Source organism: Aspergillus pseudodeflectus (assembly GCF_044049435.1).
Source record: "Aspergillus pseudodeflectus strain CBS 756.74 chromosome Unknown BJX68scaffold_6, whole genome shotgun sequence".
Classification (NCBI taxonomy): Eukaryota; Fungi; Ascomycota; class Eurotiomycetes; order Eurotiales; family Aspergillaceae; genus Aspergillus; species Aspergillus pseudodeflectus.
The window spans coordinates 633,069-659,011 of record NW_027263782.1 but is presented as its reverse complement, the minus strand read 5'-3'; the positions used below and the strand labels follow the sequence as shown (position 1 = coordinate 659,011).

At 56.6% G+C, this 25,943-nt stretch overlaps 9 protein-coding genes across 9 annotated transcripts; 5 read left to right on the top strand and 4 right to left on the bottom strand.

Moving 5' to 3' along the window:
- Window positions 1-24: 24 nt before the first annotated feature.
- Window positions 25-8,311, bottom strand: BJX68DRAFT_278794 (type I polyketide synthase; the record flags this gene model as incomplete). Its single annotated transcript, XM_071048603.1, has 13 exons — window positions 25-912; window positions 968-1,448; window positions 1,502-1,627; window positions 1,712-1,917; window positions 1,983-2,057; window positions 2,109-2,399; window positions 2,463-3,437; window positions 3,494-3,519; window positions 3,589-5,898; window positions 5,961-6,416; window positions 6,520-7,189; window positions 7,249-7,762; window positions 7,848-8,311. The coding sequence occupies 13 exons, from the start codon at window positions 8,309-8,311 to the stop codon at window positions 25-27; spliced, it is 7,482 nt and encodes a 2,493-aa protein (XP_070903113.1).
- Window positions 8,312-10,489: 2,178 nt separating this feature from the next.
- Window positions 10,490-12,459, top strand: BJX68DRAFT_263143 (uncharacterized protein; the record flags this gene model as incomplete). Its single annotated transcript, XM_071044607.1, has 4 exons — window positions 10,490-10,928; window positions 10,985-11,283; window positions 11,340-11,455; window positions 11,511-12,459. The coding sequence occupies 4 exons, from the start codon at window positions 10,490-10,492 to the stop codon at window positions 12,457-12,459; spliced, it is 1,803 nt and encodes a 600-aa protein (XP_070903112.1).
- A 1,768-nt stretch (window positions 12,460-14,227) lies between these two features.
- Window positions 14,228-15,299, bottom strand: BJX68DRAFT_229142 (glutathione S-transferase family protein). The gene has a single exon (XM_071038972.1). It carries the CDS (start codon window positions 15,218-15,220, stop codon window positions 14,399-14,401), a length of 822 nt encoding a protein of 273 aa, XP_070903111.1. The 5' UTR covers window positions 15,221-15,299; the 3' UTR covers window positions 14,228-14,398.
- On the bottom strand, window positions 15,300-15,789 carry BJX68DRAFT_229141 (uncharacterized protein). The gene has a single exon (XM_071038971.1). The coding sequence runs from the start codon at window positions 15,638-15,640 to the stop codon at window positions 15,356-15,358; it is 285 nt and encodes a 94-aa protein (XP_070903110.1). The 5' UTR covers window positions 15,641-15,789; the 3' UTR covers window positions 15,300-15,355.
- BJX68DRAFT_253072 (major facilitator superfamily domain-containing protein) lies at window positions 15,651-16,868 on the bottom strand (the record flags this gene model as incomplete). The annotated part of the gene is made up of 1 exon (XM_071042657.1): window positions 15,651-16,868. One exon carries the CDS (start codon window positions 16,866-16,868, stop codon window positions 15,651-15,653), a length of 1,218 nt encoding a protein of 405 aa, XP_070903109.1.
- Window positions 16,869-18,711: 1,843 nt separating this feature from the next.
- Window positions 18,712-20,536, top strand: BJX68DRAFT_229138 (cytochrome P450). Its single transcript, XM_071038970.1, has 4 exons — window positions 18,712-18,961; window positions 19,055-19,271; window positions 19,326-19,997; window positions 20,069-20,536. Exons 1-4 carry the CDS (start codon window positions 18,752-18,754, stop codon window positions 20,491-20,493), a joined length of 1,524 nt encoding a protein of 507 aa, XP_070903108.1. The 5' UTR covers window positions 18,712-18,751; the 3' UTR covers window positions 20,494-20,536.
- Window positions 20,537-20,810: 274 nt separating this feature from the next.
- On the top strand, window positions 20,811-21,224 carry BJX68DRAFT_263138 (uncharacterized protein; the record flags this gene model as incomplete). Its single annotated transcript, XM_071044606.1, has 1 exon — window positions 20,811-21,224. The coding sequence occupies one exon, from the start codon at window positions 20,811-20,813 to the stop codon at window positions 21,222-21,224; it is 414 nt and encodes a 137-aa protein (XP_070903107.1).
- A 387-nt stretch (window positions 21,225-21,611) lies between these two features.
- Window positions 21,612-22,001, top strand: BJX68DRAFT_263137 (uncharacterized protein; the record flags this gene model as incomplete). The annotated part of the gene is made up of 1 exon (XM_071044605.1): window positions 21,612-22,001. The coding sequence occupies one exon, from the start codon at window positions 21,612-21,614 to the stop codon at window positions 21,999-22,001; it is 390 nt and encodes a 129-aa protein (XP_070903106.1).
- Window positions 22,002-24,589: 2,588 nt separating this feature from the next.
- Window positions 24,590-25,119, top strand: BJX68DRAFT_263136 (uncharacterized protein; the record flags this gene model as incomplete). Its single annotated transcript, XM_071044604.1, has 3 exons — window positions 24,590-24,717; window positions 24,776-24,919; window positions 24,981-25,119. The coding sequence occupies 3 exons, from the start codon at window positions 24,590-24,592 to the stop codon at window positions 25,117-25,119; spliced, it is 411 nt and encodes a 136-aa protein (XP_070903105.1).
- Window positions 25,120-25,943: the final 824 nt, after the last annotated feature.

The following is a 25,943-nucleotide window of genomic DNA, read 5'->3' as shown; positions in this document are numbered from 1 at the left end:
CCTCCAAGACCAAGCAATCGTCAGCTATGAAGCAATCGCCTTACTGTCCCCCTTGTACTTGGCCTTCAAATGACCGATGGCAAGTTGCGCCAGCCCCCTGATAGTCCCCGCCTTGTTAATCTCCCCCATGGTAAGATCCACTCCTAGACTACGCCGGATCGCATTTCTAATCTCAATGGCCATCAGCGAATCGATCTTCATGTTGGCAACCTGCTCCTCGTTCATGTCCGCCGCCGACGGTATGTACTCGGTCATCATCCCGCCCAGTTCGAGCGTCAACTCGCGGGCCAGCTCGGGCTCGTCGAGGAGACTGGGCTCGGCCTCGATTCGGCCCATGAGCACTTTTACCCGGTCCTTGTATATGAACGCCTTTGTTTCTCCGAGCCCCTGTGTTTCCATACCGTAGTATATCCCAAGCCGCGCATCCCCTTGCCAGATCGGGACAACGCCTGGGTCCGTCGTTGGTTTGCTCGTGCCTAGTCCGATGATGGACGCGTACGCCTCCTGGTGGGTACTGTTACTGCCCCGACGAACAGGAGATTGGACGATTGCCAACGCCAGCGCGTCCATGATATCCTTCTCGTCGACCAGCCGGATAGCTAGATCGCGAGCACGTTGCAGGATCTTGGGATTCTCGCTGACCATGCCGATATCCGCTACGGGGCCCAAATGGACGACGGAACAGGGAACCCCCTGCTGCCGGCGGTATCCGGCGAAGGCGTCCAGGAACGAGTTTCCGGCGGCGTAGTTGGTTTGCCCAAAGTTTCCCAAGACAGAAATAGCTGAGCCGAAGAGGACGAAGAAGTCGAGATTGCGGCCTTGGAGCGCTTGGTGCAAGTTCCAGGTCCCCTGGACCTTGGGCGCGAGTGCGGCGGTCCAGTCGGAGAAGGGCATGTCGCGGAACGTTATGTCCTTGATGGCAGTTGTTAGCATTGCATTATACAGGGTCCTGATAGCATGAACTCACCCGCAGCACCATGGACAGCTGGAGGACGCCAGCCAGGCGCCGCCCGGCGCACTGCGACAAGGCTCGCTGGACGTCGCTTATGTCCGCGACATCCCCGGCCACAGAAGAGGCAGTGCATCCAAGATCCTGCAGCTCATCCAGGAATGTTCGACTATCCACCGAATTCCCAGCTGACCGCGAAAGGAATATGAAATGCCGCGCGCCCCGCTCCCACATCCAAATGGCAATTGCACGTCCCAGGCCTCCCAGACCTCCGACCAAAAGGTACACGGCGTCGTTCTGCAAGTCCATCTGGATGTGTTTTGCCTTGCAGTGCCAATTGGCCGCGGGGTCAGGCATTTTCAAAACGATCTTGCCAATGTGGGTGCCGGGTTGTATGTAGCGCAGCGCGTCGAGTACATCGAGGGCGTCAAAGACTCGCCTGGGCTCTATAGGTGCGATCTTTCCTTCTCTGGTCCACCTTCCAAATTCTTCAAGCAGCCTGTGTAGAGTAAGCTAGATTAGTCGATCATCCGCTTGAAAGGGGCGACTTACTCGTCCCAGTTCGCGTCCGCCAGGTACTCAAGGGCAACACCGTGGAAAGCGCGATTCTGCAGGAACGGGGACATGTCCAGAGATCCGTGGGTGAAAAGATCGCGCTTTCCGATCTCGAAGAATCGTCTAAACGACACGTTGCTGTTAATGGGACCGTCGATTTCAATTGGGGCAGGAATGAGGCCTGGAGCTGGCCCTGGCCAGACCTACCCAGTTGGCGCGACACACTCCCAGGACGCATGCAGGAGATTCCCAGCAAGGGAATTCAACACCACGTCCACGCCCCGGTTCTTGGTTTGGCGCATGATATCGGGGAGAAAGCTCGCGTCTCGCGAGTTGAAGATGCAGTCCCGCGGGATCCCCATCCGGTCAACGAGATACTGAGCCTTTTCCTCGTTGCCGACGGTTGCGAAAATCTAGAGCGCATGTCTGTTAGCCAACAGGGGATCCAAGTGGGGATGACTGCCTGGTTGCACGGTACCTTTGCTCCCAACTGCTGGCAGACGCGGATCGAGGCGAGCCCAACGCCGCCGCAACCCGAGTGGATGAGGACCGTCTGTTTGAACGCATTAACAAGAAAGCAGACCATGAACCCGCGACAACGTACCTGGCCCTTGCAAAGCCTTGCCAGGTGCACAAAGACCCACAGCGCTGTTGCGTACACGATGGGCATTGTCGCCGCCCCTTCCAGGCCAAGATCGGGACCCCCCTGGTCCAACCGCCTGCAGCGCTTCTGGTCAGCCACAACCCGATTCCGCATCACCCCGGCGGTAACAACGACTACCTCGTCGCCGGGCTGGAGGTTCGTGACTTGCTCTCCAACGCGCCGGACTCTCCCGGTCCCCTCGAGCCCGAACTCGGTTGCGTCTCCAACCAGGCCCATGGCAACCATAAGGTCCTATACCTGTCAGCGCGAACATGTCTTACACAGCAAGAGTGTCGGGCCGATCATGTAACTCACGCGAAAGTTCAACCCAATATAGTGCATCTGGATCTCCACATCATCCCTTCCCACGGGCGGCTCCTGCGCCTGGACCCATTGGAGCGTGTTCAACACGCCGGGGACTTCCATATCCAGCTTATAGACCACATCCGCGCGTTCCCCATCTGGCACCAAGTCCATGATCGGAACCCAGTGGCACCGACTGATGTGAACGGTTCCTTGCACGACAGCAAACTCGTATTCCCTGTCCAGATCTGGCCGCTGGAGTTCGCGGACCAGCACCTTGTCAACGATTCGGAGTAGAGCGTGCGCTGCGGAGCCGTGGAATTCGTCGATTTGGATGTTGATAAAGCGGCGGTCCAGTTCCAGTCGCAGTGCAGCCGCGAACCCAAAGACCAGGGCGTACCGAGGGTCTATCAGTACGCCCTGGTCGATCTTGCATGCCTGCGCCCCGACTTGTCTGAGCAGCGTGTTGCGTGTAACCCAGAACACCTGTTGCGCGTCGATTCGGACTATAAAGTCTTGCAGTGTCTGATATCGTCTCTCATCCAGTTCATAGAGGAAAGGACCATCAAGGTCGACGAGGACGACGATACACTGGTCTTTCGTCGGGGTGTCCTCCCACTGCACAAACTGGACGAGGTAGCCCGCCGAGCGCAGACGCTCAGCAAGGTCCAGCGCCCACGCGTCCGGTTCGCTATTGGTCAAGAGGGCAATGTCTCTGCCGCGCGGTGTATGAGACCCGGGACTGCGTAGCGACACGGCTTTTTGATCGACATGGGCGCTGACGGGTTCCTCCAACGGGGTTGGGTCCGGTGCGATGCGTGTCAGCATCGTAAACGAGCTGAGCGACGACTCGTCGCTGTCGAATGCTATGGACTCGTTGCCGGTAAATCCTGCACCCCTGAGCTCCATGTCCCACCGCTCCGGCCCAACGTAGGGGTGGTCCGGTCGATCGTCGTCTTCTCCTATCCACCAGCCGGCGAGAGTTCCCTAGTCATTGCCCACCACGGTCAGCAACAGGAAAACAATGATGTTGGCCAACTCACCATGATGTAATCAGTCATGAGCAGTCCTGGCGGTTTCCTTATCTTAGTTACCCTATCCCACTACGATGTGGTCACGGAAGGCCGGTCCGACTTACCTGGCGTAGTGAGCTCCTGCAGAAGAAGCCAGCCTCCTGGTGCCAGCAGCGTCCGGACATGTCGCAGGGTATCACCGAGTTTGGGCGTCGCATGAAGCACGTTTCCGGCAATCACGAGATCATACGTATGCGGCCTGAAGCCCTGCTCCTCCGGGTCTTTTGTGATGTCCAGGATGCTAAAGTCAATTCCCGGATGCTGAAACTCCTCGCGAGCGGCGGTGATGAACCCCGGGGAGATGTCGGTAAAGTCATAGTGAGAGTATAAGCGTGCCCCCTCGGGCGTCCGCAACGACTCCAGAACCGCCGCAGTCGCGGACCCCGTACCGGCCCCGATCTCGAGGACCCGCAGCCGGGGGTTGCCATGGCCGAGGGCTGGCAGGAACTGGGTCCAGTCGAACCGGGCCTGCATTGCACGGTAGTAGTCCTTCAAATGGTTGCCAACCAGGAGGAGATCGATCGCTGTTGTTTCGCCTTTGGCGAGGGCGATGCAGTTGTCATACACGGCCTGGATGGTGTGCGAACACCCTTTCCACTGGTCGTCGCTGGAGTACTGTTCCGACATGCTGTGGATCTCTGCCTCTTGCTGCTCATGTGGCATTGCTCGGAATGTCCGCATCTCCTCGACAAACATGGCCTCCCCGCCGCGAATCCGTGCCGCCTGCTCCCCGACCCAGGCCTTCCACTTGACCAAGTGCGGTGCCGCGGGCGAGACGTGTCGCAGCCGCTCCTCCGTCAGCCATATGGCAAGCTGCGAGGCCAGGATGCAGTCGTGGAATGCCTTTTCCGTCTTGGCATCCATAGCCGACATCCGCGTCAATGATGAAGCGGGGAGCAGGTCGATATCCGGGGCCCAGCGCATCTCCGACGCCAGTGGGATCAACGGGCGCGCACCCAGCGCCAATTGATCATCGACGGAGAAGAAGACGGCGTCACTCATGGAGAGCAGAACCTCGCCCTCGGAGGATAGCAGCGTCGCTTGCCCGAGCTGCTTGTTGTGTCCCGCCTGCGCCACCTGCACGTCCACCGTCATTGTCTCACTGGCCGCGTGCACGTACAGCTTCTCAATCGCCAAAGGGATCCCCATCCCCACAAGGCGCCGACCGATTCCGTTCGCCCAGGCGACGCTCATGGCCTGGAGACACTGGTCGATTACCACCGGATGCAACGAGTTTCCGCTCTCGGGCGTCGGTATCGTGTCGGTCACTCCTGCAATGCAGCTGCGTTGAATCGGATCCGCGGTGACATCTTTGAGGCCCCGAAAACGCGTCCCATAATCGAGCCCGCGGTTCCGCAGGACGTGATACCAGCGCGCAGCATCCACCCGGCGGCGAAGGGAGCGCTTGACATTCCCCGTGCGCGCCTTTGGTGGGAAATCAGATCCTGGCCGAACCTCTCCGTGGCAATGCGTTGTCCAGGCGGTCCCATCGTGTGCAGAGATGGTGAAGGCGTACCAGTCCGAGGTCACCAAATCATTCAGCCGCACCGGCTTGAGGGCCGTGATCATTTCGACCTCGTTGAACTCCTCGAGTATCAGCGGGGCCTTGAAGACCGCTTTCCTGATCGAATACCCCTGACCCTCCGGATGCAGTTGCCGTACAGCTTCCCCGGCCATGGCGATATACCCGGCGCCCGGGAACACCACCTGCCCTGCCAGAACATGCTCCTCCAGCCACTCCACCTCCTTCAGGAAGAACAAATTCCGCCAGACCGGTTCCGCATCCGAAGAATCCGCAACCCGCCTTCCAAGCAGCTCATGACGCGGTGCGCTGCGCATCCGCCAGTCTCCAACCATCCGGTTCGCCAGCCAGTACCTCGTGCCGTGGTCCCATGCGTACGGGGGCAGATCCGTAAGGGGCAGGCCGGGCCCCGTGGCGCGGCGCAGGTCTAGCGTGGGCAGAACCCCATTGCAGTGTGCCGTGGCGACCGCCTCGAGGATCTGCGTGCGTGCATTGGGTGCATCCTCCTTGCGCCTGAGAGTTGGGATGTAAACGAGGGTCGGCGGCTCCTTCTTCGCCGTCCCGGTACCGTTTGCGATCTGCTGGCACGGCCCTGCGAGCACAGGGTGTGGGCCGATTTCGAGGAATATGTGGTTGTTGGATCCACTTGCAGTGAGAAGATCATGGACAGCGCCTTGGAACAGGACTGGTGATTCGAGGTTCTTGCGCCAGTAGTGCGCGTTCAGGTGGGCTGGGTCGCGGATACTTCCTGGCTGGACGCTGGAGAACATCGGCAGCATGGTGCTTTCTGCTTGGTATTCCATGTGGGGTTCGATGATAGACTCAAAGTGCGCTCCAACCTGTTTCATGGTTGCTGTAGCCGGTCAGCACGCTCTAGTAAAAGACGTACGCAGCCTTGGAGGACGGGGGTCTCACGAGAATGATACGGAATCGAAACCCGCAGCCTCCGACAAAGCACCTCTGGATGATCCTCGTGGATCCGATTCATCACTTGGCTAATTGCAGCATCATCACCCGCTAGCGTCACGTTTTTAGGGCTATTTTCACACGCGACGACCACAGATGTCGTGGTGAGATACGGGGTCACGAGGCTCCGCGGTAGCCCAATCGCTGCCATTGCACCTGTTCCCTCCAAAGAAGCGACCGCTCTGCCTTTTAGGTACGCAATCACTATCGCCGCTCTCATTGTAATTGCACCTGCCGCATACGCAGCTCCGGTCTCGCCGCTGGAGTGGCCGACGACGGCGGACGGGGTAATACCAAACCGCTTGGCGAGGAGGTTGAAGAGTCCGATCTGCAGCGCTGTAACGAGAGGCTGTGTGAGCTCCGCTTGTGCCGGAGGAGAATCGCGGTCTAGTCGCGATAGTTCATCTTGTATCATGCGTCAGCAGGTTACTGCATATCAATAGGCGCCGTCAGCACGCTCGCCCAGACTCACCGGCCAGAGACCACGGCCGCCCAGGGCCAGCAATACTGTCTATAACTTTATCCATCTCGAGGATATCTCGGTGGAACTCCGGAAACGCGCTCATCAGGCCGTGGCCCATCCCAGCCCACTGCGCTCCCTGTCCCGTGAACACGAACGTCAGATGGGGATCTCTCATCGCCCGGAAGGCGCGGAAGATCGAGGGATCAACCGGCGAAGATGGCTGGACAACTGCATATGCCCGATGGGACAATTGCGTGGACAGCGCCAACATGTATGCCAAGTCCTGGAGGCCGCCACCATGTTCCTTCTTGTTATTCGCGTAGTCGGCCACCTGCATGATCCGCCTTTGTAGGCTTTCCTTTCCCGGTGCGGACACAAAAAGCAGTTTGGGCTGCTCCTCCTGCTCTACCTCTGCCCCATCTATGGCTCCAGTTCTGCGCTGAGGCGGCACAAACTCAGCCGCCGAGTCCAGAACGACGTGGACGTTTGAGCCCCCGATGCCAAACGAGTTGACGCTGGCCCTCTGCCGCCGCCCGTCCGGCCAGGGGATCGCCTCCAAGGGCACCATGAGCTTCCCTTGTTCAAACGGGATATCAGGATTCGGTGACTCGAAATGGATATTGGGCGGGATGATTCGATTCTCGAGCGCGAGGGCGGCTTTGATCAGGCTCGTCAGCCCGGATGCTCCTTCGGAATGTCCCACGTTAGGTTTAACCTGCATCAAACAGTCAGAGGGAAGGTCCCTGGCATGTATAGATAGAGAAGTTAATATACCGCTCCAAGCCACACTCCATGCCCACCAAACACCCGCGCAGCAACCGACGCCTCAACCGTGTCCCCCGCCACAGTCGCCGTCCCATGACACTCAAACAGCGCCGTTTCCTCAATCGCTTCTATCCTCGCACGCGCATACGTACTCCGAATAAGCGCCTCTTGCGCGTCTGGACACGGACTCGTAATGTTCGGCGTGCGCCCGTCAAAGTTCGACCCCGTCGCCCTGATAACAGCTCGAATGGGGTTCCCATCCCGAACAGCCGCAGCCAGTGGTTTGATATACACTGCGTTGATGCCCTCGCCGCGGCCGTACCCGTTGGCGCTTGCGTCAAAAGTGCGACAGATCCCGTCCGGAGAGAGCACGCCGTTCTGGGTCATTGTGATTGTCATGCTGGGGGAATGGATCAGCTTTGTCCCGCAGACGAGTGCAGTGGTGCAGGTGCCTGTTTGCAAGGCGAGGCAGGCTTCATGGAGGCTGGAGAGGGAGGCGGAGCAGCCGGTTTCGATTGTCATGCTGGTGAGACGGTTGTCAATCTGGATACTGGGTTCAGAGCACACAAGAAAAGGAAAGGAGGGAGAGCCAAGCGTGGTCGACCTACCTTGGTCCGCGCAGATCAAACTCATAGGAGATCCTGTTCGACAGCGCAAAGCCTTCAATGCCTATGGCCCGATACCGATCAATCGCCTCCGTATCCTTGCACGCCAGCTCTAGCCAGTCACCCCCAAAGACGCCAACATAGCAGCCAATCCGCTTGCCACGCCAGTCGCGCTCCCCGGAGCTCTCAAGGCACTCCCATGCAACCTCCAAAAGCAAGCGCTGCTGTGGGTCCATGCGCTCCGCCTCCAGGGCGGTAATCGAGAAGAACCCCGCGTCGAACAGCGCCGGGTCCTCTTTCAGATAGTACCCATGCCTCGTCCTGATGGAGCGAGCCTCTGTGGAGTGGTGGAAGCCCTCGATGTTGTACCTGCTCCCCGGGACCTCGCACCGCCCGTCCTCCTTGTTCATGAGCATCGACCAGAAATCGCTTGGCGAGCAGACACCGCCTGGGAGGCGCAGTGCCATTCCAACAATTGCGATGGGCTCGAATTCAATGGCCTCGTCATCTGGTGTAAGTTGATAAGGCGGTCGACGACTGGTGTCTGCGTCCACGCGGCCCATGCTTGGCTGCGTGGGGATCCGGCGGTCCTCGCCATTCTGTGCAGATCCGGCCATGTTGTTTAAAGATAACTCTGCCCGGTGGCATGAGTTTGAAGGTGGGGGCTCCTGCTGTGGCGATACCGGTCAAGGTAAGGAGAATGTTGGAGGTGAAAGAGATGTTTCGAGCGAGATGGGTGGTTTTTGTAGAGGTCACCTGTCGTCTTTGCGCCTTCCTTAACACTGCAGGGGCACAGTCGCCCCCCTTTTCTGAGCCTAATCCGTTACATCAATGGGCCCAACGCTTCACCGAGTGGCCTGATGCATGCATTGCCGGGTCCTGCCATCTCTTTCCAAGTTCGCCCTCGTGCAACGTTGCATAGCCGGCATCTGATCCGTGTGTTGGGGTAGACAAGCGTCACTCTAAGCAGCTCTGATTACTTCTGTGCCGTTCTACAGTCCACGTAAATGGCGCGTGTCACCTTAGTGAAGATAACGCAGACCCTGGCATGGTCTCGCGACGTCCCTCGCGCTCGTACAGCCTTGCCGCTTCCGCTCCGCATCCGTGTAGTACGGGGAGGACTGGACTGGGAGTCATGGGATCGTTGTTACGAACCAGAAGCGTCCGTGTGGTTGAAACGTCAAAAATCAGTCCCCAAGAAGGAGATGATGGTGTGAACGCATATCGAGGTATTATCAATGCATTGCACCCACGGTGAAAATGAGTTGTCGGCAGACAACCCTGGAGATATTGCCCCATGGAGATGGCTCAGGGTGGAAGCTCGGTGGCGTTCTGTGGTAAGGTATCTTGTTCCGGGAACAATTCGAGTCGATTAACCGGCCTTTTCTCCTTTTTGAAGCTATGGTTTTCTTCTGGTATATTCCCACGTGACTATATATATACACCCCGCCCCCCCTCCCGTGGGGAGGTATATATACTCAGCCAAGCAGTCATGTGGCCCTGAGGCAACGATAGAGGACGCCGGATGCATTGGATGATAGCCACGACATTGGAGGCTCGAAGCATGACTGAAAGGGGGGACTGGTGGGAGGAAAACGCGACTAAGCATACTGTTAGGAGGGGCAATTGACGGCTCGGAGTCTCATAAGAACCTCATCTCGCTCATACTTGGGAACCTCTTCAACACCAACCAACACCATCCGTATAGTCGGTGTATCATATCCCTTCGGTTCGTCCGTTCCTTCATGTCTTCCATACCATACGCACAAATTCACCGAGGGCCAAGCTTTGCGCGGTCCAGGGCTGCCGTTCCCGCGTTGCCCCTTGATTCGCAAGCTAAGCCGCTTTTAGGACAAGCTTCCCCGCTGCTCATTGGGCATATTCGTCCCACGCCCAGCGCCTCCTCCCTGTGGCGCCCTCTGGTCACCCTTACACAAGCAATCTGACCGGGATAGAGCGCAGGATCCGAGCTTATTTAAAAGGCACGAGTTCCCCGGGGTCAAAGTGTCGAGAATTCTGGTCGCTTTTGCGTCCTGAGTACTCCTTGATCCTTATGCCCCATCGATACCTCACCGGAGTGAGCGCTCTGACGACTCAAGTCGCGCTATGCATGGCCGATTATTACCAACCATGACACAGAGGTATGCTCTCTTTTTTTCGCTGCGACCAGAATGCTAACCCCATCAGGTTGTAACCCCAAAGGGCTGAATTGCGTTAAGCGCCAGGTCACGTGTTTTTTCACTCACGGGGTCGACTGCTCCCCATGAGGCATCCGATCCGCGATGAACAGTCCTTGCGAGACTGCCGTTGGTGGATCTCGCCGTCAAGCCTGCTCGATCTGGCCCACTGTGCGTAGCGGGAGAGCATGATAGGCTTCGCTCTTCGCACAGTGCTTGACATGAGCGAATTGTGTCCGGCCCTTGGGGGCGATGTGGATAACGGCTCCACTGTTTTCCCATCGAATCACACACATGCACACGCCAGAATCACCACCGCGGCACTTGCGGATCTTGACGGTGATGCACGGCGGGGGGGAAAGAGCGCCGGCAGTCGACAAAAGGTCTGCATTGCCCGCTTGCATATCTGAGCAACGGGAGCACTGCCTACAGCATGACCAGCGACATTTGAGTGGTAGATTTCTTCCAATGACCAGCCACGGCGCCGATTGCGCTCCGGCAGATTTTCTCTTCGTCGACTACCAGGACGACAACCCGCAGAACCGGTCGATTGACAAGGAGAAGCGGGTTTTTGCGCAAAAGACGCACCAGCGCAAGAAGAGGCTTGCGGCAGTCCAGAGGCTCAAGACGTCGACCCATGTCTTTCGGCAGCGGCTTCCCTTTGCCTACAAGCCTGTCGCTGATACTGGCGGTGGAGAGAGCAGTGAGGTGAACCAGAGCGGCGATGAGGGTTCCGAGCAAGCATCTGCTGCGGACGCTGTAGTTTCTAGGAATTTGGAGGCGCTCAAATGGGCCCGAATAAAGAACCTCATGTCGCCAAAGTCTCAGCTCGGCCAGGGGTTCATCGACCCCTTTTCCACGACCGCGGTGCCCATGAGCGACTTTATGAATTCGTTTTTCCAGCACCGTACGTGGGCTCCTGCTCGTCTCCCAACTATACAAGGGCTATCTAACCCACGGCAGTCCGGAATTTCACCATCCACCGCGCCTACCCCCTTGATACCCCGCGCATGACCGTCTGGTGGTGGCAAAAGGCGCTCTCTCAGCCGGCCATCCAGCTGGCGTTGCTGGTCTCAGCGGCGAGCCACCAGACGGCCATGAACACGATCCACAATGCACCCTCGCAGCACCTGCAGCGGTCCATTGGAGAAATGCTACGCTTACGCGGAGATACGATCACGACTGTGAATAACCTGCTCCAGACGCCGGGCGCCGTGACCGAGTCTACGATCTTGATTGTGGCGGCACTTAGGGCAATAGAGGTATGACTTGATTTGCCTGCATTTGGTTGCAGGATCACACCTCTAACTGCTCTCAGGCAATCGGCGGCAATCTCGAAGGCGCCACGGCACACACAAAGGGTTTCAATGCGCTCGTCCAGCTCTATGGTGGACTCGAAGCTCTAGACCACATGACTCTATCCAAAGTCTACCAGTACGGCCGTGTCCAGTCTAGCTATATCGGCTATCAACCAAACTGACTTGTAAAGCGCGGACATCATGTACGCAGCCCTAACAGACACCATCCCAAGCATCCCCCTCACGCCAACCTGGCGGAGCGAGATCATCCAAGAGGCCAAAGTCCTGCACTCGAGCTTCGACCTCCTGTCGCACCTCCACGACAAACCCGACATCGCCGCGCGGCTCTCGATCCTGGGCACATCTTTCTTCCAAGCGCCCTGGTATCCGGGGCTCGAGGAGAGCATGAAGACGTACCTGCACGCATCCCAGCGGTCAATCCGGTACTATGAAATCGCGACCCGGCGCTGGTCCATTGTCATGCCGACGGATAACGACCTCTTCGTCCTCCTCGAGCACCAGCTCGCGTCTACTCGATATCCCGCAGCAGCAGTCCCCAGCGACGCCCCGCCGCACCCAGGGGCACCCGCCTCCTCCTCATATTTCCTCAACGAACCCCTCCGCATCGCGCTCTTCGCCTACCTAAACACGCGCATCTGGCATTTCCAGGCTTTCCCCATCACGCAATACATAGTCAACGCCTTACAGCGGAGTCTGCGCTGCAGTTCCACGCCAACGAGTCCAGCCGCCCCCGCCTCGACGGTGCTCGAGCACATCAAAGCAACAGCCCCCGACCTCCTCTTCTGGATCCTGTTTATCGGCGGCATGGCGGCCGAAGGACACGATGGGTATTCCTGGTTCGTCGATCAGGTCGCGGATCTCGCGCGGTATCTGGGGCTGCGGGAGTGGGTCGATGCGCGCGAGGTTCTGCGCGGGTTCTTCTATGCGGATCAGCCGGGGGAGCCTGGGGGTGAGGAGCTGTGGAGGCTGGTTTTGGCACAGGGGCGCACGGGGGATGAGTGTGGGGGGTCTGCGGTTGTTACGAGGTTATCTGGCGAGGGTGAGTGCGAGGGTGAGGGTGAGGGTGCGGTTGCGTCGGGGACGCAGGCACAGCAGACTAGATATCTTTACAAGTACTGAAACGGAGAGCTCATAATACCAACTATTACTGCTAGTACTACTGTAAACCTGATGAGCGATCAATTCCTGGCGTGGATATCGACCCCAACCTGACATCCCCTCTGTATTCCCCGCCAGACGAACACCTACGGCCGCGAAGGCCACCCCCTCACCCCCAACCCCCAATACCTCTTAAGCCTCGCATCACTCCTCAAATCCTCGGAAATCGTCGCGCCCCTCTCCACCAGGAAAACCGCAACACCCGCCTTCCCAAGCACAAGCGCCAGATCCACCGCCGTGCGCCCCCCGCCGTCGAGCGCATGGAGGTCAACCCCCGCGTCGATCAGCGCGGTGAGCAGATCCCGATCCGGATCTGACTTGTCACTCTCGCCTTGGACCGCGATGTGCAGGGGGGTCATGCGATCGTCGCAACGTAACCCAATATCCGCCCCGTGCTCCAGGAGGAGGCGGACTGCTGGCGCATGCCCGAAATGGCTCGCAATGTGCAGCGCCGTAAACCCTTTCCTCATCGGCTTGTTGATCGTCTCCCGGAGGTCCTCAAACCCTAAAAGCAGGCGGATGATGTCAACGTCCCCGCCCTTTGCTGCGCCGTGTAGCGCTGTCGCACCGACGTTATCGACGCGGGCTACGTTACGTAAAGCAACGTCGCTGTTGGCTGTTAGGAGGAACGCGACGAGATCGGGCCATGCGTTTCGCGACGCGTGGTGGAGGAGCGTCCGCCCGTGCTCGTCGGGGGACCACGGGTTTGCGCCGGCGTTCAATAGGGCTGCGACGATGTTTAGATGGGAGTTTGCTGCGGCTCGGTAGAGCGGGGATGTTTTCGTTGGTTTCTTCTTCGCCTTGGGGTTGGATCCCGCGTCCTTCGGAGGTGTAGTGTGCGTGAGATGGTGGGATGCAGGCTGATCATGGTCCTCGATCTTTGCACCTAGTTTGATGAGTGTATTCAGGACGGCGAGGTGCCCGAATTCCGCGGCGATCTGGAGTGCCCTGAGTCCCGATTGCGACAGCGAGTCGGGATCCGCACGGCCCAGGTTCACGAGGTGCTCGACGGCCAGGGCGTTGTTATACCCCGCTGCGAGATGGATCGGCGCATACCCCTTTGCATTGGCCAGGGTCGCGTCCGCGCCGTGGGTAAGCAAGAGGCGGAATATCTCGCCCGTGACGCTGGAGTCGGGAACTGCGACGGCCAGGTGGAGTGGGCGGGATAGGGTCTCGTGGTCGAGGATCATGTTTGCGTCTTTGCCGCGGTTGAGGTGGGAGTGCACCTGTTTTACGTCGGATTCTTCGATGGCTTGTCGGAAGAGTTGGGCGGTGGGTGAGAGGGATCCTTTGTGCTTGCTCTGGGGCTGGACTGCGGCATTTCTGGGTGACGGCGCTGATGGGATCCGTTGTGGTTGGGGTTGTCTGGCGGGCGGTGGGGGATGTGAGGGCTGGATGTCGACTGTGCGGTAGGTGGGCGCCGGTGAAGGGGGTCTGTAGACGGGCGGTGGCTCGTCGAACCCATCGTCTCTTACTGATGCCATGGTTGCGATGTCGAGTGTGGTCGAGATGGTCGGGTAGAGGTTGGAGCAGGCGCCGCGGGGAGTTATATCGCCTGGACCTCCAGTGGCGGAGTCGACGCTAGTTCTCTTGGCTGTCAGTCGGATAGGGCTGGATCGTGCCCCAGTGGCTTGGTTGAATCACGAGTCTGCCCTGCCCAGGCGCTTGCTAACTACGCAGTAAGCGCGCTGATGCAAGACCCTCCCTAGTCAGTTTCAAGTGATACATGATCAGCCCATATCCAATTCTCTAACAAACTAATACTCCAGCGGTCTAAGGTGAACAAGCGTCAGTACAATTAGATATCGCCCTCCTAAGCTCACACTACCCGATGGGCCTAGATGGGCGTACATCGATACATGTAGCTAATCATGGGTTGCAGGTACCTATCGAGAGCATCCTACTCATTTCCACCCGGGACATCCCATCTCTTATCCACGCCCTGGCCCTCCAGCAACGGCACAAAAGCCTCATACAACGCCAGCAACTCTCCACCTCCCAACGCAACAACCCTCGCAAACAGATCCTTGTCAAACCGCTCAATGAACGCCAGATGGCACGCAACCAAGATATCCGCAAACCCCAGCGTCTCCCCCTCCAGGAACACCCCCCGCTTCCCCTCGCGCCCTCTCAACATTCCAACCAGCACCAGCGCCTCGCGCTCGATAATCGCCCACAGCTGATTGCTCCTCTCGGTATCCTCCGGCCCAGGCCGGACCTGGGCAAGCGGCTTCCCAAGCGCCGCGGACCGCGTCTCCTCGAAATACACCTTCCCCCTGGGATCTAGATTCTCCGCGACGCGGGGGACGATGAACGGCCTATACCCGCTCTCAAACCCCGCCAGGATCCTCTCGACAGCGAGATAAAGCGCATAGCTTGCATCCCCCAAGGGAAAAAGAGGCGGATCAGGGAAGACTGCGTCAAGATGCAATGCGATGGGGAGCGAATCGGCCAATGCGCCGTTTGCATTCGAGGCTATCGAGTCCTTGTGGAGTATCGCGGGGAGTGTATATGGTGTTCCGGATTTATGCGGTGGGACGTCGAGGCTTTTCATGAGGGGGGCGATGTCCGGGTACGAGATGAAGGATTGGCTGTAGGGGATTTTCTTGTAATTGAGGGTGCAGCGGATTTTTAGGGCGTGCGCCGACCAGGAGTTTTTTGGGGGGGAGAGGGTCGAGAGGATGTCGAAGAGGTGGACTTCGTTATTGTTTGTAGGGGGCATTGTTGTGGTGAGGAGTTGGGGCTGTTTGAGATATGGAGAGCTGCTATTCTGGCGGTGGGGATAAAGCTTGATTGTCTGGGCGGAGTCAGGGTATATCTAGACCTGGAAAGAGCCCGCGTGGTCTGATGGCGATTTCTAAGCCTTGAAAGAATCTGAGCGGATTGGTGCAAGGCAGAACAGGGATCTGATCCTCGATGGAGGGGTCGAAGGATTCCGACATGTCGTCATTCTCGGTGAGCCGTTTGGGGGCGCTTCCATATGTGCTCTTTTTATTGGAGTTGCTTCTCGAATGCTTTCCCATAAAGGCGCCGTTGAAGAACTTGACCAAGCTGTAACCTCGAGGAGGCACTCCCCCACGGGAATACCTAGAACGCAAAGGGCTACCTGCGAACACACCCTACGACTACTGGTTTGAACCATTTTAGATGCCTTACACCACCCTCCTAACTAAACCAAGCACTCTCCGAGGCTGCCACCTCCAAAGCACAACCCACCCGCCGAGAAGGGACGAGACCCCCGTAAACACAATCAACCCGCCATACTCGGTCCCAAACCCATACCTCCTCGCCGCACTCACAGCGCCCAGCCTCAACAGTTCAACCCCCGCAAACCCCCCACTCGCGTACCCAACCCCGCGCACCCCATTCAGCACCCCATACAGCATCCCCGGATCCACGGCCTCGTTGCGCTCCGCCGACTCGCGCTCCATCTGTTTCAACATCCCGCCCCAGGTTGCGCTGTATCCGCCGGAGAAGAAGCCGAATGTTATTGAGAAGAGTATGAGGAGGGATATGTTTCCTTGAGTGGTGAGGCCCCAGAGGAGGAAGGTGGCTAGGGCGCAGATTAGCGGTGGGATTGATGAGATAGTTTGCGAGGACAAATTGATGTGGCGGGTGTCGCTGAGCCAGCCGAAGAACAGCGAGGCGATTATCCCGGGGACGTTGAAGAGGGCGAGCATGAGCGTTCCCGAGGTTTGGGAGAGGAGGAGGATATCTTTGGCGTAGGTACTCAGGTACGTCTGTGGGATTCCGTACCCGGAGCTCTGGAAGATGATTGCGAGGCTGTAGAAGTAAATTGACTTGTGGCGGAGGAACGCCCAGGGGATGGTTCGCGAGCGAGTCTGGTGGATGTCGAGGCGCGAGGGGTGGGTGGGGATTAAGAGGATGGCGAGGAGGCTCGTTCCTCCCACGATCGCTGTCCAGACCCTCAATGTCGTCCGGAAGCCGTACGCGTCGATCAGGCCGTGAATCAGGAACGGGCATGTCGTTCCGACGATGTTCTTACACGACAGGACGATCCCGTATGCCACCGCGCGGTTACTGGTGCTGTACCACTCGCCGAGAGAGAGGGTTGTCGGACTATAGATGAGTGCGCATCCTAGCGCTGATGTGATTCCCTGAGAGGCGACGAGGTGTCCGACCGTCGAACTATACGACGAGAGGAAAAAGCTCACACAGGCGATGGCCGTTCCTACGAGAGCAGCGAGTTGGCGCCGATGCGCCCACCGCCGAGTGAACAAGGCGAAGAGGAATGGCATCGAGAGGTACATGACCCCGTTGGCGGTCGTTCCGATCAGACCGGTCACGCTGCGGTCGCCTTGTAGCGTCCAGTTGTTCACGTAGTATTCTTGGAAGACGCCGTAGCTCATTGCGAAGCCTCGTTTGTGAGTAAGATTGGAAAGCAGGGACATGGTTGGCCATACGTACCCCATATTGGCAGTTGAAGGATTCCTGATCCAAGGAGGACGAGGAGTTTTGTTCTTTTTGATTCAATCTGCCTGGACTCGGGCGGTCCTGCATCTTCGACATTGTCTTGGACCTCGAATGCGAATGGCTGGGTGGGAGCTGATGGTTCTGACTGGGTCGGAGATGGCATCTTTACTGAAGATGATTGAATATGTGTCGGATGAGAGACAAGAGATCATAGGGAACTGCAAATAATCCAATGAGGGGAAACAGTGAGTCACGCGCGGCTTAGCCCATTCTGAACATCCTGGATACTACATAATCTAGGTCAGTCGCCATTACCCCGCTTACAGCATTGTGATAAGCTTTGATTGGAGGTCTACCAAGCTTTTGGAGTAGGATTGCGCCAACAGGGCGGAATTCGCCGACGTACGGAAGCCCTACTTGTTAGCAAATTAGCCATGAAATTGCAGATGCGGCTTGTGACCAGCTTACAGTGGAGCATGGACACAGTGGAAAAAGGGTGATATTCATGTATTTTGAGCCTGTAGTCAATATCCCCATCTAACCTCTAACCCCCCTCGAGGCTATCTCGATGTCCCGGCGCACCTGCTTTCCATACCCTGACCAGATCCGGCCCAGTATTCGCGATAAAGAATTGATAGTGCCGTTGGTGCCTTTTGCTTCTTTGTTCTATGGCTTGTCACCCACTTTGTTTCCTCACCTCCGTAAGGATATAGCCTCGTTGCTCCTAGTCAGACCCTTCCGTCTCACACACTTACAGAATGCGACATCCATAATCGATCCAGTGACCATATCCATCTCCATTGTCGCCTGTCCTTTCGCCTGTTTCAGCGCCCCAAACAGCGTGAACATGACCAGACCCCCGCTAATGCATATCATGCTGTCGGGAAACACCCATCTTGCAAACCAAGTGCGGACCCGTTGCCTCGCGGATAAGATGGAGGATGTTTGTTTCCCCTATCGACTGCACATACTAAAGGCAGTAATTAAAGCTGTCGATGAGATTTCTCATCTATCCAAGTATATACCATGTATTGTCTCCGCTTTGTGGTATACCTGGGGGATATCTATTTCTAATAGAATTCATCTAAAATATCATTCCTTACTGCCCTGAACCCCAAAGCATAATCCGAAACTGTTCGCGTGGGAAGATCGCGTCATGGGTGACTCCGGTAATAAGATCTGTCATGCATGGGCGTGGTGGCGCGGTGAAACTCCTGGAGCGGTTGACACATGCTGTTGATACAGAATCTAGCCAATTGCGCATCACCCGGAGATGATTATATCCTTTTTGACCTGTATTGGAGACGGCAGGCGGGTTGATAACGATCTGCAGTCTGGCAGCCATTTCATAGCCTGAACTGGCAAGGGCCGCAGCGATCATGGATCTACAAGTGTGTGGGGAAATTATGCTGTTCATAACTCCTCTGTGACATTGACATACGTTGTACAGCTGATCTACAGGTACCGGCGGCCCACGCGACACCATGCGCTTTGAAACAGCCCCCACGGACACTTCATACTTGTGCTTCGCTGTCCATAAACTGTCCCTGTCGACGTAGGTACGTACCCCTAACAGGAAATTCGATAATGCGCGTGGCTCGGGACCACCGGAACCAAACCGTCGGCTCCCGCGAACGATGATCGCCGCGCTGATTAACCCGTTGCAGGAAAAGCAGGCGGGGACTCAGTCCGGTGGAATTGGAATTTCAATAATACTCCGGGGTCTCGGCTTCGGAGTCTGATGCGACGTATAAAGCTGATCGGCGCCCTCGAATTTATCTTGAAGGATCTGAGCTGCGCGCATTGTCATCCCTTGACGATGCTTCACACGTTCGAGAGTCTGTCGCCCACGAGCACCGGGCTCATTATCGCATCCGCGATCGCGGTGCTGGGATATTTGGTCTTCGTCCACGAGTCGCATTCCCTCCCCCTTGTCAACGGCAAGCAGCCGTTCGAAATCCGCCTGATACACGCGAAGCGGCGGTTCCTCTTTGGTGCACGCGGCCTCATTCGCGCAGGGCTCGATAAGGTACATCCTCCCCCGCCTCAAGCTATTCCCCCTGCACGACTATAGTCGTACGGAACACGTGGACCACTACCTAACCATCCCATCCTCCCATAGTGGCCCGCCTTTGAGATCGCAACCGAAAACGGGTACAGAGTGATCCTAGGCCCGCAATACGCAAACGAAGTGCGGAGCCACGAAGCGCTGAGCTTCGGGCGCGCCGTCGCGCATGATTTCCACGCGCAGATCCCGGGCTTCGAGCCGTTCAAGGAGGGGACGGGGGCAGAGCGGGTTTTACAGGATGTTGTGCGGATGAGGTTGACGCAGAGTCTTGGTCAGTATTTCGATTCAGATACAGTCAGAGGAATGGGAGTTTGACCTTGTATAGGGGCCGTGACGAAGCCGCTATCTGATGAAACGGCGCATGCGCTGCAGACGAACTGGGGAGATAGTCCCGAATGGCAAACCATCCCCCTCAAAACGACCATCCTCTCCATCGTCTCGCAACTCTCCTCCAAAGTCTTCCTGGGCGACCAAATCTGCCGGAACCCCGACTGGTTACGCATTACAGTTGCATACGCCGTCGACTCTTTCTTCGCAGCAGAAGCGCTCCGCCTATGGCCTTCATTCCTGCGATCCCTCGTCGCCCCCTTCCTACCCACCGTCCGCAAAATTCAGTCTGAGCTCGAGGAGGCACGCCAGATCATCGCGCCAGTCCTCGAGCGGCGCAAGGCCGAAAAGCAAGCTGCGACCGAGCGAGGGCGAGAGCCAGAGGCGTATCACGATGCAATGGAGTGGATGGAGCAGTGCGCCAAGGGGCGCGAGTACGACGCGGCGGTTGCGCAGTTGTCATTATCCCTTGCGGCGATCCATACGACGTCGGATATGCTCACGCAGGTGCTGTATGATATCTGTGCGTGCGATGGACTTATCGAGGAGATGCGGAAGGAGATTGTAGATGTGATCAGGGCAGAGGGGTGGACGAAGATGACGCTGAATCAGCTGAAATTGATGGATAGTGTGCTCAAGGAGAGTCAGAGGCTCAAGCCGACGACTATTGGTATGTTCGTTCCTGCGCGGTCTATGCCATCCTATCCGAATGCCAGGGGACAAAGATTGACTATCTCGCAGCAACAATGCGCCGCATGACCGTACAGCCCCTGCGCCTCTCCGACGGAACCACCGTCCCCAAGAACCGCATCCTCTTCGTCTCCTGCGAGCGCATGTGGGATCCCACCGTATACCCCTCGCCCGAAAAATTCGACCCGCATCGCTTCCTCAAGCTGCGCCAAGTCCCCGGCCACGAAACCTCCGCACAGCTCGTCGCGCCGTCGCCCGAGCACATGGGCTTCGGGCTGGGCAAGCACGCGTGTCCAGGGAGGTTCTTCGCAGCGAATGAGCTCAAGATTGCACTCTGTCATATTTTGATCAAGTATGATTTGCGGTTTTCGGACGAGTGGAGGGACCCGAAGCCGTTTGGGATGGGACTGGCGTTTTCGGCGGAGCCCAGGGCGACGGTGCAGATTCGGAGGAGAGGGGAGGAGATTGAGCTGTAGGATTTGAGTCTGTAGAATGGCAATGAATGAATTGTGGTGTGTGGTAACCAGTGGTGTTGACCGGCTTGATAGTGGTCCCAACAATCAGATCCACATGGTGCGTCTATGGATAAATCTACGATCAACCAGCTGTTCTAAACTTGTATACGTCTGGCACAGATGGAAGCATTTGAGTGGTAGTCCAGACTTAACCTCAGACACCAAATTCGGAGCAATCGAAGCACATTGCTTTTTCTTTGGATAGATGCATCGATCTGTGGAGATCACATCTCTCAGGCACCCAATCTCTCCTCCTCCTCCCTCAGCGCACCGTATTAATGTTGTCTCCATCTCTAAGCCCCCAAATCCTCGAACTCATCGCGGGGCACCTCGCCTCCCTCCACACAACCACTCCCCGAAAGGACCCTTACGGCACATGTCCAACCCAAGTCCTCGCGCTGTACACAACAATCACCCGAAACCGGCAACTCAGCCTGGAGCGGTACACATTCGACGCCATCCGCTCAAACACCCCCGACCTCCCAAACCTGCGACGCCTCATCGGCACATGTCCCCCGCCGCCGAAACATCTTAGACAACTGGCCTCCAACATCGACCTCCCTCTCTACCCCAAAGACAGCATGCGCTTCTTCCAGCGGGATCAAGACGAGTACAATAGTCTCCTCGCCGTCCAGCACGGGATAAAAGCCCTCTTCGACGAACTCGCCTCGTGGACCGACGACGTCAGTTAACTCGGTATCCAATTACTCCTCGGCGTCGAGTCGCGACGCCGGAGGAACCAAGTGATGGCCTTTGGAGGGTTTCACGGATTGCTGGGGCGTATCCGGGGCGTGTCCTCTCGCTCCCTCCCCAACCGAGCGTCCGTATCCTCCCTGATCGGATTCCCTCCCTATATCCGGAAGCTGATGCTCGCGCACGGGAAGGCACATCCACCCGGACGTTCTAGGGTTCCTGGCCGCGGGATTCCCAGGGCCTCGATGTAAAGATCCACGCTATGCATTGCTTGCGCGGGTAGGGCGCTGTGTAGTCCAGCTCTGGACAACCCTTGCCACGCTGCGTATCGAGCTGGATGAACATACGCCCGCTGGATCACTGCTTTGACGAGGTCGGGCAGACGGATGACGACTATCCCGGGGGCGATTTGGTGCGTCGTGCGGTGTGCAGGCTTGCACGGCACGGATTGGCTACGGGAACTCCGTCTCCACGGAGCGTGGCAGGTCTCGCCCGCGCTTTTTGGGGCGTGTGGGGTCGGAGGTGAAACAGCCTCGTTCCTGGATCTCAAGGGCTTGGAAGTCTCTTTCCCCATTGTCGCCTACGACGGCTGCTGGCTGTTCGGCGGCAACCCGGGGGACGTCAGGAAGTACGAAGATGATGACGTTCCGCCGTGTCTCGATCCGCCAATAAGCTACGACGGTGACATGGACTTCGAGCTACCCTCGGACTATGAGGATGAGCTCGAGTACTATAGCGCGGACCTCGAGAATAGGGATAACCCGCAGCATAAGTAGAGGGAGAGACCGGATCCCAAGGTATTCCATCCGATCGGGGAATCATTGGTAAGAGCGAGCCTGGGCATGCCGCAGCTCGAGCATTTGAGAGTTCAGTCTGCTGAGCGGGGCGTCGAGGGGAATGAGATGGCGTTTGAGTTTGTCGGTCCTGGGCGCCTATCGGAGGCGATTAGCAAACTGCAGGACGGAGTGATGTTGGGGAAGAGGGGGTGGGTTGTTTCATTAGGTAGTTATGCGGATTGAAAGATTCCCAAAGATGCACGCGAACTAATGGAGTGAGGCTTTGGTAAATCAATCGATGGTTTTTGGATAGTCCGATACGTTCGCGTGTCGTCCATTTGGAATATATCTCAGTTGGTCAGCGGATTGGCGAGATAGTCGACCTCTTTGCTTGACTCTGGAAATCCTGAAATTTATTGGTCAGCTAAAGAAGGATTGAGGACCTACAAAGTACACGATGCTTATGCTACACTTTGTTATCTCCATATTCTGCCTGTCTTGGAAACAAACTTGGAGTGATGGCTACTCGGTTGGTCGTAAAAGTCCATGATGTGTCTGCCTACGTTGTAGACCCTCCAGGGAAATCAGTGACAAGCAGGCATCCTGTCATGTAGATCATCTATAAATGATACAACTGGAATTGAAGATTTAGCTGTCTACGAACTGCTCATACTGAGGAAGGATGATTGTATTCGTACAACCCACGGTCTATGCCCAAACCAGAGACCTGGATCCTGCCCAAGCCATGAAGGCCCCACTATGAATAGGACATGGCGAGGAATCTCTATTGGCTTGCCATTCTCGGAACCGGTTCTTGATTCCCCTTCCCAGGCCGGTCCTTTTGCAGGCGTACCCCGCACTTCAAACCGTGCCATCCTCAAATGGCAATGCCTACCTCCATCACACGAGTGCAGCAGGGAAGCCAGTATTCGTTTAGCAAGTGGTGGCCCACTTATCCAAAGCACCAACGCTGTAAGGGAGCTGTTGTGCGACAATGAGGTATCTCATGCATGTCTCACTTCGAAGTGGACTCTTATACCCGCGCAAATAGCCTTCTTATAGGGTAGCGAGGATTTGAGAAATGCCTGGCCCCGGCGAATAAAGATGCTAGACGAGTAGACCCAGAGCTGATGGGCGGGGGTTTGAATAACCCAGAGTAACGCCCTGTCTTACTATGGGCCCGTGCGGAACACGAGCGTAGCCTCGATCAGGGAGCTAGCTAAATGACGCACCTTAGCGGAGCGTATGCTAGTTTAGCCTCATGACATAGTGAGAGTGTGAGCCGGGGTTGTTGTCCGTCTCAAATTGCTGCAACTGAAAGGCGGAGGCGGCTGGGTATACCTGCATCGATTGGATACGTCGTGTGGTTGGCTGCGGTGCGTATGCAGCAGCAGCATCATCAGCCCAACAGGTACCTACCTATATGGCGCCGCACTCCGCTCCGTGTCAGAGCACGAATGCGTACCCAGTCTTTTGCGTAAAAAAGGTCATAGCATACTTTGATGGCTTTTATTACGCTTCATTCGCTGGGCCAGTGCATGATCATGGTATGCACCAGCGGGGATGGTCCCAGTAATATCCCAGCGGGCTAGCCTCGAGGAGGTCGACTGGCAGGATGATCAACGTAAGCTGGCTGGGAAGAAGGCATGAGAGTGGTTGGAAAGTTCCCGCGGGCGCAACTAGACAGATAGTGGTGATGCTCCTGTACGGACTTACGGTGGGTAGAGAGGTAGGTGAATGTACATCGTGCTGGTTATCTCTCGGTGCCCGTACTTACTACGAATGTTTTGTAAAAAGAACAAGGCCCTACGCGTCAAGTGAAAACACAGTCTCAGTCATATGCCCGCAAACCGAATCCGGTACTCGTTCACCTACGGAGATACTGCAGGCCTAGCTTCGTGGAGGCCAAAACGAGGTGGTCTTACAGTGGGGGCCAGCTGCAATGTACGGGCTCACAGCGCCAACGCAGGTCTGGGGCCCGGGGGTCTGCCTCATGTGCCTCTTTCGGTTCGTAAAGAGCTCAATGAGCCTATTTCCATAGTACCAGCCTAGCATCAGTCATAGTCCTTGTGTCTCCGACCTCTCTAGCATATTACCACGGAGACTTTGGCACTCTCGCGCGAGGTCAGGACAGCGGGAACCATGTCTAGGCTGGTGGGGTCTCATGAACAGGTGTCACTGCAACTCTGACTGGTTGGGAGGTAAGTCTGCATCATGCAAGGAGGCGCGCAACACGGTTACCGAGTACAGCCTCGAACCCCAACATGTGCGGGGATTGGGCGGGGATACAAAGTCAGATCAAGATGTGTAAGGATTAGGGGTCTATATCAATCACGCTCAACGAATATCTTGGAAGATCAACTGGTCAGAATTGGACGATCAACGGTGGTTATGAACGGCTCTTGGTACTGGACCAGCTGGAAGCGGACCCAGCGCTCGACTGCGTCCCAAGTAGTTTTATAAATAATTGACCATTTCTGTTTATCCTGCAGGTTGTCAGTATATTATAATCAATTTCTCAGTCCATAATCAAAGTTCTGTAACACCATTCCTTCTACCCTATTCACAATTTGAAGACCACCACGACCATGTATCTGGCAATTCCATTCCTCACCATCTTCCTAGCAACTGCCTCAGCCCTCGATTGTCAATCCCCTCCAAGCCCCAGCACCATCAACCTCTGCAACGACTGGACAGTCCGCTGGGACTACGTCAAGTAAGCTGAACCTCACCCACCAAAAAATAAAGTAGTCTAACATGCATCCCATTTCTAGCACCGACCCCACGGAATTCTGCATCTACCTAAGCAACTACGAGCTCGGCTACCCACCCCACGCAATCCAGGTCGCCGGTCCGGTGAATAGGAACAACCGGCGCGCTACGGTTCCGGGCCGATGTCGCCCGGAGCTTGGGACTAGGTACAGTCGCCCAGGACAGGGTCGATGTGGGAGATGCATGCTAACGCACCGAGTGTGATAGTCAGCATCGCGTCTGGCTGAGCGCGTGCAATGCCCCGCTCACTATCTACGACCAGTGCGATCCCATCACAATTCAGCAGCCTTGCTGTCGCATTAGTCGAATCAATGCTCGTTCACGGGAGTTCGAGGTCGACGAGTGAAGAGATTAGATCTGGATGGTTGGCGTGAAGTCAGCGTGTGTTGCGGGTTGCGGGATGCGTTGTTGGAACATGGCGTCCTGCGATAGGTCTCGGTATGGGTTTTTCTCCCTAGAGATGGGTTTTCCCTATACACATAGTGCAAATGCAGAGGCCGTGTTGTTGTGGATTATGTTTAGCGCAAAGCCTGTTTATCTCTCGCAATGTTCGGCACTTCAAAGTAGATAGGATACTCTCCTGCTCCGCTCTGATATATTTTGGCTGACGGCGTCTCCCAGCCGGATCGGAGAACGCTGGCAGCCTCGTAAGAATATTGGAGAACATTGAAGATACTGAGTCAGACAACATACATATCCAGCAACGCCTGAAAGTTTCTGGATATCTATGGTTCTATAATCGGAGATGCTGCACCATCAGCGTTTGTAGAAACTTTTGGCCACTGAGACGTACCTGGCGATAGGCGTAGTGGAAACGCGATGCCCAGGTACCTCGAAGGACTTTTGTTGGTCAACACACGCGTTATTGAATCTCTGCCTCTGTTCAATATATGTACTAGATCAAAGCTTATGGAGTAGACTATCATCGTGGAGGGCCAGGTGGAAATCTTGGCATTCGTACGTAAAAACATGCGCAACCGTGTCGCAAAGCCGGGTCCTTTATTCCGCTACAAGGCATTGTAGGCCGAGCAGTACTTCGATTGAACGGTCTGGGCGTTTTAGAAACGATACAACTAAAAGTCTCCGAGAAAACCCGTGGAATCCTTCAAGGTTCCAGCTCGCCGCTAGCGCGCCAGGGTTACATGGCTGCATACAGAGCTGACATTCATC

Coding starts and splice junctions, on each gene's coding strand:
- BJX68DRAFT_229142 (XM_071038972.1), bottom strand. CDS start 15,220: ATGCCCCCTACAAACAATAACGAAGTCCACCTCTTCGACATCCTCTCG.
- BJX68DRAFT_229141 (XM_071038971.1), bottom strand. CDS start 15,640: ATGGTTCAAACCAGTAGTCGTAGGGTGTGTTCGCAGGTAGCCCTTTGC.
- BJX68DRAFT_229138 (XM_071038970.1), top strand. CDS start 18,752: ATGCTTCACACGTTCGAGAGTCTGTCGCCCACGAGCACCGGGCTCATT. Junction 19,272..19,325: donor GAGGTTGACGCAGAGTCTTG/GTCAGTATTTCG, acceptor GACCTTGTATAG/GGGCCGTGACGAAGCCGCTA. Junction 19,998..20,068: donor GCTCAAGCCGACGACTATTG/GTATGTTCGTTC, acceptor ACTATCTCGCAG/CAACAATGCGCCGCATGACC.